Source organism: Tremella mesenterica (genome assembly GCF_000271645.1).
Source record: "Tremella mesenterica DSM 1558 unplaced genomic scaffold TREMEscaffold_7, whole genome shotgun sequence".
Lineage (NCBI taxonomy): Eukaryota > Fungi > Basidiomycota > Tremellomycetes > Tremellales > Tremellaceae > Tremella > Tremella mesenterica.
The window spans coordinates 1,159,922-1,174,214 of NW_006711231.1; the positions used below are offsets into that span (position 1 = coordinate 1,159,922).

Consider the following 14,293-nt stretch of genomic DNA (forward strand, 5'->3'; position numbering starts at 1 on the left):
CTCCTCTGCAATTGATGTAGCCAAAAAATGATATTGAAGAATCAGCAATGTTGGTACTTTGCTGATTGTACTATATACTGTCTACAGGTCTCTGTGTTTCCTCTCCCCTACTGCAAGTGTCTATGTACATACTCAGACAGGTGAAAACCCGCTTTGAGTGAACCCAGTGGGGAAATCTCAAAAGGGGAAAACCCGTCCCTACCTAATTGCAGCACTGCCTCGGGCCTTCTATCCTAATCCGTCGAGTTCAATGCAGCTGCTTCAAGTCGTTGTCACTCTGTAACAGTTTGCTGCATGACCATGGCGGAAGAAAGGTACAGAGACAGGTAGTATTTGGTATGCTTTTCTTCCCTCTGCACTGTGATTTGCAATTGGCATGTCCAGAGCGCTGTGTGTGAAGCTCCAAGACTATGTATCTGCCCTCATGTTCACCCTGATCAGAAAACCAGTTCCTTTTTCATGTTCTGTCCCTTCTACTCTGACCGGTATAACACGCCTATGATACGGTGCAGCCACCTATCACTGTTACAGCTGACCTCCCAGCCTTTTGGCTCATCTTATATATTCCATCCCCCACCGAGGGTCCAAAAGGAGATCCGAGAGCGTGTTAGGTGACCGTTCAAAGTCGTGACACTTCCAAGTGTCACGGCCTTTCAAGGACCCCTTGAGTGACATGCCAAAGCGTCATGACACTTCAAAGACGCACGGGTTGATACCATGCTACTTCAAAGTGGCACGGGTACCGTGGACAGGAAGTCTCAGGTTGAATTTCCCTGCGGCCAGTTCCACTTCCACTTCCATATCTTGTACATCTTCCTGTTTTTCGGGCTTTGAACAAGACACATGCCAATCTATACTTCCTCCATAATGACAGAGGTTCTCCTTGGGCCTTGTCAAGACCAAAGACCAACGGTTTTGAAATACAACCATACTTGCTGCAATGGAATCTTCATAGGAGGGTTGTAAGATGTGATTGAATGGTGAGTACTGAACATATCTCTGATATCGAAAGTCAATCATGGGATAAAGAAGATGCTTAATACTATTTGCTAAACATGCATGTACTTATCTACCTAGCTGAGTAAGCGTAGAGTCTCTCAAAAGCAGAGAAAAAAGACCAACATAGAATGTGGTTCTTATGTAAGACCCGATTGAAGTAATTACTGAAAACATCTCCAATGTAGAAAGTCAGTTTGAGAGAAAGAGATGCATTCCGTCAATCTATCTACCTATTTTTCATACTGACTGTATCCTGCCAAGTCATCTTTCTAAGAAGCCTACGACATCTATACTTTTAAGCGGACTAAATAGTTAGCTAGCATCCGCCAAATGACTATTGGAACATACATTTGGACCAAGCAATTCTTGACCATACTTGGCTTTGAAACGTTCCCTAGCCATTACAATCCCCTTCACATGAGCCATCATCTCAGCATGCTCTTTCCCAAACCCTGCCTGCAGAATACCTCGTCTTCCCCGCATATGCCTTGTCATTATCTCATGCCAAAGCCAGGACTTGTATTTCCTAGCCAGGTGCAGAACCCGACGAGTGAGACCCCATGTCTTCCCATCCACTTCCCATTTTTCATTCAGCCATAAATCATCTTTGCCCTTCATCCATCGCGGATAATCATTGAGAGGACTTTCAGAATGCCAGAATCCAGAGGGAATGTCGTCTTCGTTGTAGTCGCTCCATGTCTCAAAGGTAGAGCAATTGTCAGGCCACTGAGTGGAATCACTATTGGCTCCGACTTCTGATTCCGACTGAAGATCTGAAAGTGAGGGTGGAATGGATGGAGCAGAAAGAGAAGCACCTATCTAGATTAGCAACCAGCTTGGTCGACTTGTCCGTGATATGCTCACCATCTTCGGACTCCCGTATCACTTGACTTTCTTCACTCTCAACAGACGTCTTGTCTTGTTGACGACTCTTCTTAGATTGTGTTGTCTTCCGACGACGTTTTGGCCTTGGTTCACCAGCGTCAGATTCACTGCTGGAGTTTTCGATAAAAGTTCTTTCCGTGGCCGTCAATCGAGAGTAGTTCTTACATTCTCTTTCCGCTCCATGACAATAAAGTGAACACTTCACATTCTTCTTTTTGCAAGGGCATCGAGTGGTGTGACAATGTCCCTTACAGTTGCACTTGATCTCCCTTTTAGACAAGTCTCATGGGTAAGCATACTATACTTCCTATGACTCTGTACTCACGGAATATCTTTTTCACTGCAGATCTCAAGGACACCAGGGGCTGATTTTTCCAGTCTAGAGCTGCCAGCCCTACCACAATGGGAATTTCAAATTGATCTGCCGGATTCAGAGCCTTACTTTGGTAGAGACGATTCAGCACTCCCGCTTCACAAACAAGTCGATAAGCTTGAGGTTCATTGGGCTTGGAGAAAACTTCACAGACAATACAGGGAATTCGACTTGCCGGTGCACCAGGGCGATCTATTGCCGGTATATGAAGTGTTACTTTGTCGCGGATCTTGTATTTGAAACTGTGATGGTCTTTTCCAAAACGATCTATCATTTGTTGACGAACAATAGCTTGACGTTTCTGAAGTTCAATTTGGAGTTTCTTTCGTTGAACCTCATTGGTTCTCCCCTCCTGCATGAGCAGTGTGAAAGGGTGAGATTCTCCTGCAGATGAGTTTGACTGTCCTCTTTCTTAACCCTATCAATGTTTTGAATGACTTACCAATACCATCCATGTCTTGATGTCCATCACCAGTAGCTCCTGGACTTGAATGTCTAGACTCATCCGCAGCTTCGCTTACATTGTTCTCCTGAGGTCCATTCTGCATTTCTCTTTCCCCAAGAGGTTCTTGACCAACTTCTTGATCACTATCCTCTTCCCAACAAAAAGGTGGCAGATCCACATGTTCTTCTTCATCCGTCTCCATTCCTGTTCCCAAGTCCAGTGCAACTTCAAGCACAGCTTCCCTATCTTCTCCCGGTAGCCACATCTGAACTTCACGGTGAGTGCGATTGAATACAGCTTCGTACGGGGTGTGAAGGGTTGCACTGTGTTTTGTGTAGTTGATGGAACGTATCACATGGGGTAAACCATTGATCCTGGATATCAGAGCATGCCTTCGCAAGATTTCATAGCTTACCAAGGTTGTCCTTCATTCTCCAATCTCCACTTGGACAAGCGAGACTTGACAGTGCCATTGGCTTGCTCTACCAGCCCTTGAACACGAGGCGTTCGGGGCAGACCATGCTTGATTTTCACCGAGTATGCCTGGGCAAGATGTGTGATGATCTCGTTACAAAATTCGCGGCCATTGTCAGATTGCAAGATCTCAGGAGCCCCATAATGGTTGATCCATGTCATCAGATGTTTCTCAACATTTCGACCTGTTTTGTTTGTCATTGGATACTTCAGGGTCAGTCACTGTGCGGCTATCCTTCTTATTCACTCACAATCTGGGACAGTTTGGTGAAGTGATCTTTGATATGACATATCCAACGCATTTTCTCCCCTTTTGGACCACAACATTCATCTGCTCGCATATCAATGAGATTGATTTGGATGCGTTCAAACGGTGAGGAGGATGTAATTGGTTGGAGTTGACCAGGGTCTTTATTGCGGGCTCTGTTATGAGTTAGCGACTGCTTGCAGTTGACATGTATCAAGACCCACTTGAGTTGACAGACATTGCAGGCATCGATAACTGCTTTAATCTCCTGTTTTCCAATCCCTCGATAATGAGCTCGCAGTTTGGCCCTAGTCTTGTTTTGCCCAGAATGTGCAAGCGTAAGACAATGAACATGTTTGATTCTTGAGAACACTTGTGAGATTGGGACCAGCTTATACCATGTTGGTGATGTTGGTGAGGAGCGAGTGAGGATATCTTGTTGATCTTCACTGAGACAATTGTGCTGTTTGGTCCGGGTCAACCAAGAGTTGTGAGGTGGTTGGAAGGGTGGATTTTCAGCCGGATGTTCTAATAGCCATTTACGATTGGAATACTCCTCATCGGAGATTGTGTGGGCAAACTTTTGATCACGAAGCCAGGACTCAAAGTTCTGTTCAAAATTGGTGCTGAAGACAGATTGAATGCCGGTCATGGTATGTATGATTGAAGGATGAAGTAATGCAGAATTTCAAGTACAAGGAGGATTTGTGGGTTTCATAATACCGCTGGTGTGGCACTCTACGGTCACTCAAAGCCAAGAGTCGTGACCGTTGAAAGCACAAACGTTCCACTTTGAAGGCGCACGGATTATACTTGTGACCGTTCAAAGCTGTGCAGCTTCGAAGGGGCACGGATTTTGGCCTCGTGATACTTCAAAGTGTCACACCTTTGATCCGTCACGATCTGAACCGTGCCACTTGGAAGTGTCACGACTTTGAATGGTCACCTAACAGAGCGGACCCGTGGAAGAGTGAAAGTGCCACACTGCCACATGCCACCTGCCCACATTTTCTTCCCCCTCCTTTCCCCTTTTTCCTCCTTCCCGTCCATTTATTCTCTTCCGATCTTGTAAGACTCAACCAACCATGTGCCAAAATGGTTATATCAGCAGCGAACACAAAACACTTGGATATACTTTATCATCCTTTACCGCAAGATGACAAAGTGATACTTGAATTACAACAAATTTCCATCCAGAAGGAGGGGGGAGTGGTGAGGAATGAACATGAACGAAATTACCAGCAGACATCCCGGAATACATCAGATTCCACAAAAGCGAAGGAACCGTGTACTCAATTTAGCCGCGGAAACCTTGTCACAGACGTTATCCATGCTGTGGAATGTGACGAGGGACCTACCACAGGTAAAAGGTACTTGAATGGAGGACACGGCGGGAGTCTAAACCCGATTGATCAAAAGCTATATCACGAGGAAGAGTTGGGGATGAAAGGGTTAAATCTACCATTGAGATCAAGAGTGAAACTACCGGTTTCAGTAGCGGAAGGTGCGATAAGAACGACGGGATATGTCGGTAGAGGTACAGGAACGACGGGAACGACACTTTGGCCCAGTTCTCAAGTATTAGCAGCTTATCTCGTTTCTCTTTCAACGGAAGAACGAAAGAAGCGGTTGGTGGGAAGAAAAACTCTCCCACATGCTTCTATCACGTCCATAAAAGATGGAAATCAAAAGTCAATGATGAGAAGCTTTCCCGGTCACCATAAACAAGGGAACCGTAACCTCGTCGAATCATTCAACTCCACCAGGACCGACGTCGATCGAATAGTAGCCCCTACCGATGAGAACTCGATGACAATAGATGCCAATGGGGATCCCAATGTGAACTTTCTCGAGGGATGTATCATCTACGAAAGCTCGGAAAAGATAATGGTCAATGTGAAATCCTCTGGAACAACTCAAAAGATGATAGGAGATAGACCATTAGTCATTGAATTAGGTGCAGGAACAGGATATCTTTCTCTTGTCTTATCGTCTTTAAACTACGAAGTAATATCTACAGACCATCCTTCCGTCTTATCACTATTACAATCAAACATCCATCGTAACCTTCCTATCCTCTCTCGAGCAGGTTATGACCCACATATCGTTATTCATCCATTAGACTGGGAAGAAGTCAAACGATCTGGTAGATTACCGAAACAGCTCTTGGACAAGAGAGAAAGAGAAAGACCAACATTGGTAGTGATGTCCGATACTGTCTATTCGACTGATTTGATCATTCCTTTATTGGAGACTATACGTCTTATTTGTCTATCACCCGAATTACCTGAGGTTTCACTTTTTGAGAGATTTCCATCTGAGGATGCTATCAATGAGAAACAATCATTGATCGATGAAGAATTAAATATCTCACAAGAACGATCGTTCATCCACCAAGAATTACATATGCGAGAGATGAAACATTCGGCGAGTAATGATGAAAGACAGCGGAACAGGGACGTAACGGGGAAATTTGAAAAGATGAAATTGAAAAAAGGACCTACGGTAATTATCGCTTTAGAGAGAAGAGATCCGATGTTGGTTGATTCTTTCCTTCGACAAGCTAAGGAGATAGGGTTAGAACTTCGGAAAGTCGGAAGGAGAAAGATGATCAGGGCTTTGAGACTATGGGGCATAGGTGAGGGACTTAAGGATGAAAAGAAGGGGATCAAAAAGGATGAAATTCAGATGGGAGCTAATGGACTATGGGGTGAGAATGAGAATTTTGGGAATAAAAGAAATAAGATGAAAGCTAAGCCAGTATCGGACGGACGATGGCACGGTGATTCAGATGATGGAAAGGAGAAAAGGGATACAGAGCGGGGGAAGGATCGATCTGAACGTATGGACAAAAGTTTTGGTGATATGGACCAAGAGAAAGAGGAGGAAGATGAGGAAGAAGGAACTGAATGGGATGATGTAGAAATTTATACTGGTCGTTGGAGATGATGAAAAACAACAGACACTCGCATTCTTTACGCCACTTTATGCATATTGTCTTGCCAAATGAAATGTAAAGGAACATCTACTCTTGTTCAATTTCATCACTTCCTTCGATAGACCCACTGTCACTGGATCCACTATCCAACTCTGGCATTTCTTCATCTTCCTCTATTTTCATATCTTGCACGACGGACTGAGGTGACTTGGCCTCCCGTCTTACCTCCAATCTCGTTTTCACCATGGTCATCCCCACTTTCGGATCTATCTGTTGTGTTCGTACGTTTGTATTTGAATTTACTTCCTTTATCGTAGATTCGACTCGATCTGGCTCTGGAAGAATGTCCGAGCCTGAGACATGTTTGACCACTTCAATTACAGCGGACGAGATTTCAGACTCTACCATCACACTTTCAGCCGGCGTCGCCTCCCCTGCATCTCCCTCGGTCCTCTCATCCGCTCCTGCCACCCTGTCTATCCTCGAAACAATTTCTGTTCTCGGTACAATTTCATCCATTTCGTCCTCCACGTGCGATGGAAGAGGAGCACCAAACCCTACCTCCTTTCTCACATCCGCCTCTTCTTCCGTTTCCTTTCCAAACAGGTGCAAAGCGCTTAACGGCGGTCCGGGTCGCATGAGAGGTGGTAAGACAGGATGTAACATCGTCCCTAGACCTCTGGACACTTGAGACGATTGGAGGACGAAACACAACGAGGAATCAGAGGCGAGAGATTGTGAGCTGAGATATGTGGCTGGGGAAATTGGGAGGAGAGAAAGAAGTACGGTCTTCCAACTTCTCGATGTACCTCCCTCGCCTTCCGTAGATAAGGCTAGATGGTTTAACACTCCTTGTGTAGCAGTTTGGAGGGAGACAATGCTTTGTGGAGAAGGCTTAGTTAGGGTGGGAAGGAGAAGGGAGAGGGAGAGTAGTAGACGGATGGAGAATGTGAGTAAGGCAGTTGGGAGTAGTGGAGCGGTGAGGAGAGAAGGTAAGACTATATATCAGCAGAATTCTCAAATTCGCAGCGTAACTTCACGAGGTGTGTTACATGTGACCTGATAAGCATTGGAACTTGGACGCAAGACGGGAAAGAGGTGGGGAGAAGGCAGAGGTCAAAGCTAAAAGTCGGGCTGACAGGGAGCTGGGGCAAGGACGGAGACAGGGGTGAGTGAGGAATGAAAGAGGAATAGTACTAACGATTCATTACTTCCAACATGACCCCCATTTCCTCATCCGACACTCCTCTCCCATCTCTACCCTCCAACCCAGAGATAAGCCCATCTTCGTCATTTCTAACTCTTTTCTTTCCTCTCTTCCCACTCGAAATCAGGTCTTGTTTCGGTCCATGGGACGATTCGGATGGTTTGTCCAAAATGGGAGAAAGACACGACAGGACAAATTTGGTAAGACGGGTAGTATACTCCACAGGCCAGATAGTGGCGGGATATACGTCCAAGAGGAGTTGATGTAGACGAAGTAGTCGTACTCTGACCTCGCTATGTGTCAGAAACCTCGATGTAAATGTAGATGCGAGAGGGTATGGTCGTTCGGGGACAAGAAGAATAAATTTTGGATCCCAATAATGAAACCCATAGTGTGTGAGAGAGGAAAGGGACAAGGAGGGTTGAAGAAAGATGACGTAGACTTACATTTGAGATACGGGTACAGACTCTAGTAGATAAACGCTGTGTTCTAGGATTGAACTCAAGTGAGGAAGAAGATGATCTCCGCATCTGATGATCAGTCCATTTCTTTTGGCTCGTTATCTCTTGCTGTTTAGGGATAACCGGAGCATCGATCAGCTCGCTGGAAGAGATGGGAACATTACGAAAAATGAAGTTGAGCTCACGCCATGGCCATAGCCCCAAGAAGAAGAGATCCAACTGTCCATATTCTGGGCAAAATAACAAGTATTGAAGCATGATGATGAGGACTGATATAAGAGACCATCTATCTGTCAGAAATTCTGCCTCATCTCTTTACGCCGTTTCATTTTAGGCCATGTCGTCAGCTCAGGTCCATCTCTACCGTCGAGGACCTTCGAAGAGGCAAGAGTCTCGACAAGACCGTAGAGGTTGACCTGAGCTGACGACAGGGTTTTAGATAATTTGAACTCACAGGAGTGTCATATGTGATGTTCATACACCTCAACGACGCCTCTACTATAGCGCCGATTGGCACGGGTACAGGTCGGACAGTGACGAATCTCCAGAGTCAGTTTATAATCAGACATACAAGACGTGATGACATACCTTAGAAGGGCCAGAATAATCTCTGTGCTTCCCTCGAGGATTGAGAGAGCTGTGGGTAGCCTCTCCGTCGGGTCTACAGGGAGAGTGGCTAAAGAAGATGTTTCGAGCGTTGTAGGAGCTGTGGTAGTCAACATACAGCACAGGGTGGACATGGATGAGTCGGTCGAAGCGTTGAAGAAGGAGGTTGGTCAGGTGGAGACAGCAGCAAGTGAGCCCAGACATGTGAGCGAGACGCGATTCCAAGGCAGAAGCCCAGGTGACAAGTTGGAACGTTCAGAGTGTGACCAGTGAGAAGAAAGCAAAGTTTGTACTTCGGTATCAAACACGGGAAAGCGACAAGAAGCCCGCCACAAAGATGTCGATAAGTAAGACGGAATAGAAGAGTATGTAGCCAATACAAGCGAGAGCATCGACTGACTCACTTTCCCAAGCATCCCTCATTATAGCACTGAGAGAATCATTCATACCCCCTAAAGCACCTTTCATTTCCCCCGCCCAAGCCTGTGCAGCTTGAGTCTTTCCTCCACATAAATGAAGAGAGGCCAAGAGGTCGGAAGCAGTCATACGAACTGGAAGAGGGACATCTTGCTGATGTAGTATAAGATCTAGAAGATACGTCCGAAGAGGAGAGAGGGAAGGACGGAAAGTCGAAGGAGAATGACATAGGACTGTTCTTGTTGAGGTGAGGGTTGTGAGCTGGATGTTAACCTCTATAATCGCTAACAATTAGGTTATCAGTATGACATTTCCAGCTATCACCAAAATTTTCACGCTTATACGTATGTGAGAATCGAGGAATGACGTGATTGATTGAGACGATAAAGCTTACCAGTGTAGACCAATCGTTCCCTATTTGCTGTAAAACTCCAACCAAAGTCACACTTATCTTTCCCATAAGAGGAAGGACTGATTCTCTTTCAAACGATGGCCATTGAGGTGAGACGGTGATGATCGTTTCGAGTAATCGGATAGCTGAGTCCGTAAGAGTTGATGGAGAAGCCTAAAGTATGAGTAAAATGTTTTGCCTTGCAACCTTGGTCAGAATAGAGATAAGGTGACTTATCAGAGGTGTAAAGATTCGGAGGGATGTCAAAATAGATATGAAACTCACATTGATCAAATCTATAGTTATTCCTAACCAAACTTTTCCCCACGTACTAACCGCCCAACCTTCTTTATCCCTCCTAACCACCCTGAGTAAGATTCCAAGAACCGCATCAACCTCGGAAGTTCCCCCTCGGACCGTATTGTCAGATCGTAAAACAGTAGTGCAACGTTGTAAGAATTTCACGTTGGCTTTCGTTTGACGCAAAGATGTCGTCTCTAAGATTTCCAAGAGAGCCGGGTGGGTGAGAGGCAGGTCTGAGAAAACCAAATTTGACGAGGATTGAGACATTGTATGAAGTGAGGTATATACTAGTAAACGATCCCCTTTACGTCGAAAGTGGTAACGCAGGAGATGGAGTAAAGTGTGTAGAAGAGTTAAGAGGGTTGGGACAAGGACCAGAGGAAAACTTCATGTGGAGCCCCACTTTGATGACCCTGGAGGATTGACAGAAAAGGATACAGTACATTCATACTTACACATAAAATTAGAGACAAGAAGAGGATTCCACCCAAAAAGTGACTCACTTTTAGTGCAAAGAAGCATACAAGGGTTTTGCCTCATGACAAGCACAATCAATGTATTTTTAAACTTTTACTGATTCCAATATCTTATCAAGGATAAACTTATTTCAGAGCAAGCACAATTTCATCACAAGTGACTCAAACTAACCACAACCAACAGTTCAAGACGGGTTCCCAGTATTGGCTCACATCAATCCCTAAACCGTGGAGCAAGTGCCTCAGTAAGCTGTGATGGTGTCATGCAAGTCACTTCAAACAATGTGGAATTCGGTAGTACCGATATGCTGAGCAGGGCACAAGACTTAGGACCAAGATTTTTCCCCTTCATGTATGTTTTGAATGTTCTCATTGTTTCCACTGCAAGGTATACTATGGCTCTGCTTGGATGTCTACCAAACCACTGACTCATTGTGTAAGTTCTTGTATCATCATCATGAAGTGAAAATCCATGATGATGAAATGGACAAGAAAAACGTCCGTGAGAGTCGAATAACTTGTCAGAAAGTGGTAGATTTGTCTGGAAACAGGTAATGACTTCTGTCACTCTTGTTTCATCAATCTTTGTTCCTTCTGGTGGATCAATATCTGTTTCTGTTGGTGGATCAAGCTTGCAGGCTGAATCGATTGCAGCTTGTATTGAGTGGGCTGATACATATTAAATCTGTGGACCCTAACATTGTAAGAATCTGAGGTACAACTTCTGTCATTAGTTTGATGTGGCCAGTATTTGGCAATGGATACTTGTTGATACACAAGATTCTTGACCCAAGAGGCTGCCCATCTTTATCATAAGGCTGGGTAGGTCTTTCAATAACTATGAACATGGGATTGTATGTAATCATAATCAATCTTGCTCTTTCCACACTATCAGGGGCCTCAGGGAGGGATCCTCCCTTCTGCAGCACAGTCAGGGCAGGCCAGATGATTTCTACCACAATTTTTTATTCAGCAGTTAGATAGGCCTGCACTACTGCCTCACCTGTGTTGATTTCCACTTCTGCCTCGGAGGCTTCTGCATTGGAGGCTTCTGCATCGGATGGCGCACTCATTTCAAGAGAAGTGGAGGTTGTCAAGTGTGTCTACGACCTAGGAGACGGTTCGAATGATTTCGCGGGGTGGGCGACGACAGGTGTTGGAAGATCCAGTAGTCACGATTTAAGTGAGGGATCGAGAAGGAGGAGGAGGAGGAGGAGGGGAGGTGCTTGTAGACTTGAATCGAAGAAGAAGAGGAAGGCGCGGGCGGGACTCGAGAAGCGGGACCCCCGGTAGGGTGAGAAATTCGTTTTTAGAATCGTTAGAAAGGATGTCCACCTCTGGACGGGTCGAGCCCGTCGCCCGCCCGAGGGCGAGGTGGCGAGACCACATAGTTTGTCGCGGGAGGGATGAACGGGTGAGAACGGGTGGGAGATGAGAAGACAAGATTATGCATGGCGGTGCGATATATACAATGGCCGAATGGACTCACCAGCCTCTATTCCCGTATCGTACTCATCCCCACGAAACTGGCCATGACAATGGATCTCATATCCTGTTGCTTCGGGCCAAATCCTATCTATGGCGTCCGCTGAAAATCAACCTCGACGGCCCTTTCATTGTCTATGGTAAACGTCGGCGGGGGATACACCGCCTTGGCCCCGTGTGAGACTGTTTATCAGCTCGGCTCGCATAAGAAGTTCGACTAGGAAGCATAAGTCAAGTAAGAAAGACCAAGTGTGGTTCGAGGGGAGCTGGGAGGAGCGGAGTGAAGCAAATTTAGCGATGAGAGGATGTGATTTAGGGGATTACGAGAACGCAAACTCACTTGGCTCGACTCCACGCCTTGATCCTGATACTAGAAATATCGATGAACCCAGTAGTCGCCGTAGGTTCAAACCCTCCCATCTCATCCATACTCGAAAACTTGGCATCATACAGTCCCTCATCACTATCCCTTCCCAAAACTATCACATTCCCCTTGTACAGCTTCAACCTCACAAATCCATTCACAGTCTTTTGAGATGCTGGGATAGCGGCTGTGACAAATTCCCTTTCGGGAGAAAAGAAGAATCCGTTATAGAGGATCTGGGATAATTGAATGGTTATGAATTGATCTCGCAATGCTCGGACGTTACGGTCCAGAGTCATGCCTTCCAGATCCATGTGGGCCACTCGGAGGATGGTCGCACCAGGTGATTCGTAACAACCCCGAGATTTAACACCGATGAATCGATTTTCGACGATGTCGATCCGACCCACACCGTGTTTCCGAGCCAAGGCGTTAAGGGTGAGGAAGACATCGACGGAATCAGTGACGACTTTCCCGTCTTCGCATGTGACTTTGACGGGAAGACCTTTGGAGAATTCAATGGTGAGGGTTTCAGGAGTTTCGGGAGCTTTTTGAGGAGATGTGGTGAGCTTCCACATGTCGTCAGGTGGTGTGGTGTTGGGATCTTCGAGAATTCCGGCTTCGTATGAGATGTGGAAAAGGTTCTCGTCTGTCGACCAAGGTTTGGCAGCGGTTTGGACAACGGGAATGCCGTTCTGGGCGGCATATTCAAGGAGGGCGGAACGACCTGCAAATCGTTGGTAGAATTCTGGCACGTGAGCTTAAGTAACGAGTAGGTGCCGTTGCAGAAAGCTCACCTGGAAGACGCCAAGGAGCGATGACTTTGATACTTGGAGCGAGACCGTAGAAGGCAAGTTCGAAACGGACTTGGTCATTACCCTTGCCGGTGCAACCATGGGACACGAAGCTGTTGATCAGCACGGAACAGCAGAGATTGGAAGTGAAGGCATGGTCAACTCACTCGCATTTCTCCCGGAGGGCAACTTCGATCATGCCCCGGGCGATGACGGGCCGAGCAAGAGAGGTTCCGAGCAAGTAGACATTTTCATATATGGCGTTGCATTGCACGGCGGCTACTACATCAGCTCATGCGGGACGGCGAACGGGACAGCTGACGGTAGATGAGTTCTTCGACAAACTCTCGTTTCAAATCTGCGAGGAAGAAACCGACAGCACCACATTTCAAAGCCTTTGCACGTGCGGCTTCAAAATCCTCATACTATCAGCTAATGAGGCTCATCAATAAGCATTTGTCGCTTACCTCTTCCTGACCGACATCAGCCATGTAAGCCACGACATCATAGCCTTGTTCAATGAGCCAGAGCAAGATGCAAGAAGTATCTCCACGGTCAACGATATACAATGCATACAGGTACAAATGGCTCACCAAGACCACCAGAGTAGGCCAAGATGACCTTGCCTTTTTTATCACCTGACATTATGGTATGACTGACTGTCATTCAGCACATTCCTCTAGCAACGACAAGTTGATCATATGAGTAGACGAGTAGATCAGACATCCAAGGAAGTGAAACTTCAAAATAGCATCGCCCCATCCCTCCTCGTCCCGTTTACCGGCTGACACAATCCTAATCACCTAGGTTTTCGGACCGCGCCCACGGTTGAGGGACTTCAACACTCAACAGGTAGGTTCAACCCGGAATGGAGAAGTCCGACTCGGTTGTGGAGGAGAACGGGGGTGGAGGAACGGGTACAAACTCCCTGGCAGGGGAGGACGCGTTCAGTGGAAACTGCGTATGGTTTTAAAATATGTTTCATCATTTCGACTCGTTGCAAGGGCTGAAACTTTGGCCCAAGCTCAAGGAGAGGGAAGGGTGGGTGGGAGAGGGGAAGAAATAAACTCACGATGTTATACTACGGAAAGGGAGCAAGATGTGAAGTGATCTGTCGTCAGAATCTTCAGAAGATCATATGAATAGTAGAATAAGAAAGTAATGATCAGACAAAAGCACTGGCAAGCGCTGAAAGCTCGTCTCCTTGACGAAAAGTCAAGAAAGAAGAGGGTCCGGACAATCCCCGCGAAGGGAAGGTCCTATCTCGTTCGACATGGTCGGTAAGACGGGGAGAGAATAGAAGGTCATCTTTTCGAGTAAAGAGGGTATGGTTTGTATCTCAAGAAGGATATGAACTCACCTAAAGTATAGAGAGGGAGGAGAAAAAGAGGAAAAGACAAGATAGAAAGAGATGAAGATGTCGACTGA

The 14,293-nt window shown here is 46.1% G+C and overlaps 3 protein-coding genes across 3 annotated transcripts; 1 reads left to right on the plus strand and 2 right to left on the minus strand.

Moving 5' to 3' along the window:
- Window positions 1-4,648: 4,648 nt before the first annotated feature.
- TREMEDRAFT_63306 (uncharacterized protein) lies at window positions 4,649-6,372 on the plus strand (the record flags this gene model as incomplete). Its single annotated transcript, XM_007005454.1, has 2 exons — window positions 4,649-4,786; window positions 4,843-6,372. 2 exons carry the CDS (start codon window positions 4,649-4,651, stop codon window positions 6,370-6,372), a joined length of 1,668 nt encoding a protein of 555 aa, XP_007005516.1.
- A 237-nt stretch (window positions 6,373-6,609) lies between these two features.
- Window positions 6,610-10,065, minus strand: TREMEDRAFT_74182 (uncharacterized protein; the record flags this gene model as incomplete). The annotated part of the gene is made up of 10 exons (XM_007005538.1): window positions 9,729-10,065; window positions 9,447-9,617; window positions 9,040-9,205; window positions 8,618-8,735; window positions 8,484-8,571; window positions 8,215-8,315; window positions 8,015-8,098; window positions 7,563-7,861; window positions 6,665-7,359; window positions 6,610-6,627 (listed from the first exon to the last, which is right to left on the minus strand). The coding sequence occupies exons 1-10, from the start codon at window positions 10,011-10,013 to the stop codon at window positions 6,610-6,612; spliced, it is 2,025 nt and encodes a 674-aa protein (XP_007005600.1). The 5' UTR covers window positions 10,014-10,065.
- A 1,590-nt stretch (window positions 10,066-11,655) lies between these two features.
- Window positions 11,656-14,264, minus strand: TREMEDRAFT_44594 (uncharacterized protein). The gene is made up of 9 exons (XM_007005314.1): window positions 14,226-14,264; window positions 13,938-13,976; window positions 13,459-13,524; window positions 13,333-13,412; window positions 13,188-13,284; window positions 13,033-13,144; window positions 12,869-12,978; window positions 12,048-12,819; window positions 11,656-11,890 (listed from the first exon to the last, which is right to left on the minus strand). Exons 3-9 carry the CDS (start codon window positions 13,508-13,510, stop codon window positions 11,836-11,838), a joined length of 1,278 nt encoding a protein of 425 aa, XP_007005376.1. The 5' UTR covers window positions 13,511-13,524; window positions 13,938-13,976; window positions 14,226-14,264; the 3' UTR covers window positions 11,656-11,835.
- Between the last annotated feature and the right edge of the window lie 29 nt (window positions 14,265-14,293).

Excerpts from the sequence above, each read along its gene's own strand:
- TREMEDRAFT_44594 (XM_007005314.1), bottom strand. The coding sequence starts at position 13,510 with ATGTCAGGTGATAAAAAAGGCAAGGTCATCTTGGCCTACTCTGGTGGT. Across the intron at positions 13,285-13,332 it reads CTGATGTCGGTCAGGAAGAG|GATTTTGAAGCCGCACGTGC; the intron begins GTAAGCGACAAA and ends TGATAGTATGAG. Across the intron at positions 13,145-13,187 it reads TGTCGAAGAACTCATCTACC|CCGCCGTGCAATGCAACGCC; the intron begins GTCAGCTGTCCC and ends CTGATGTAGTAG.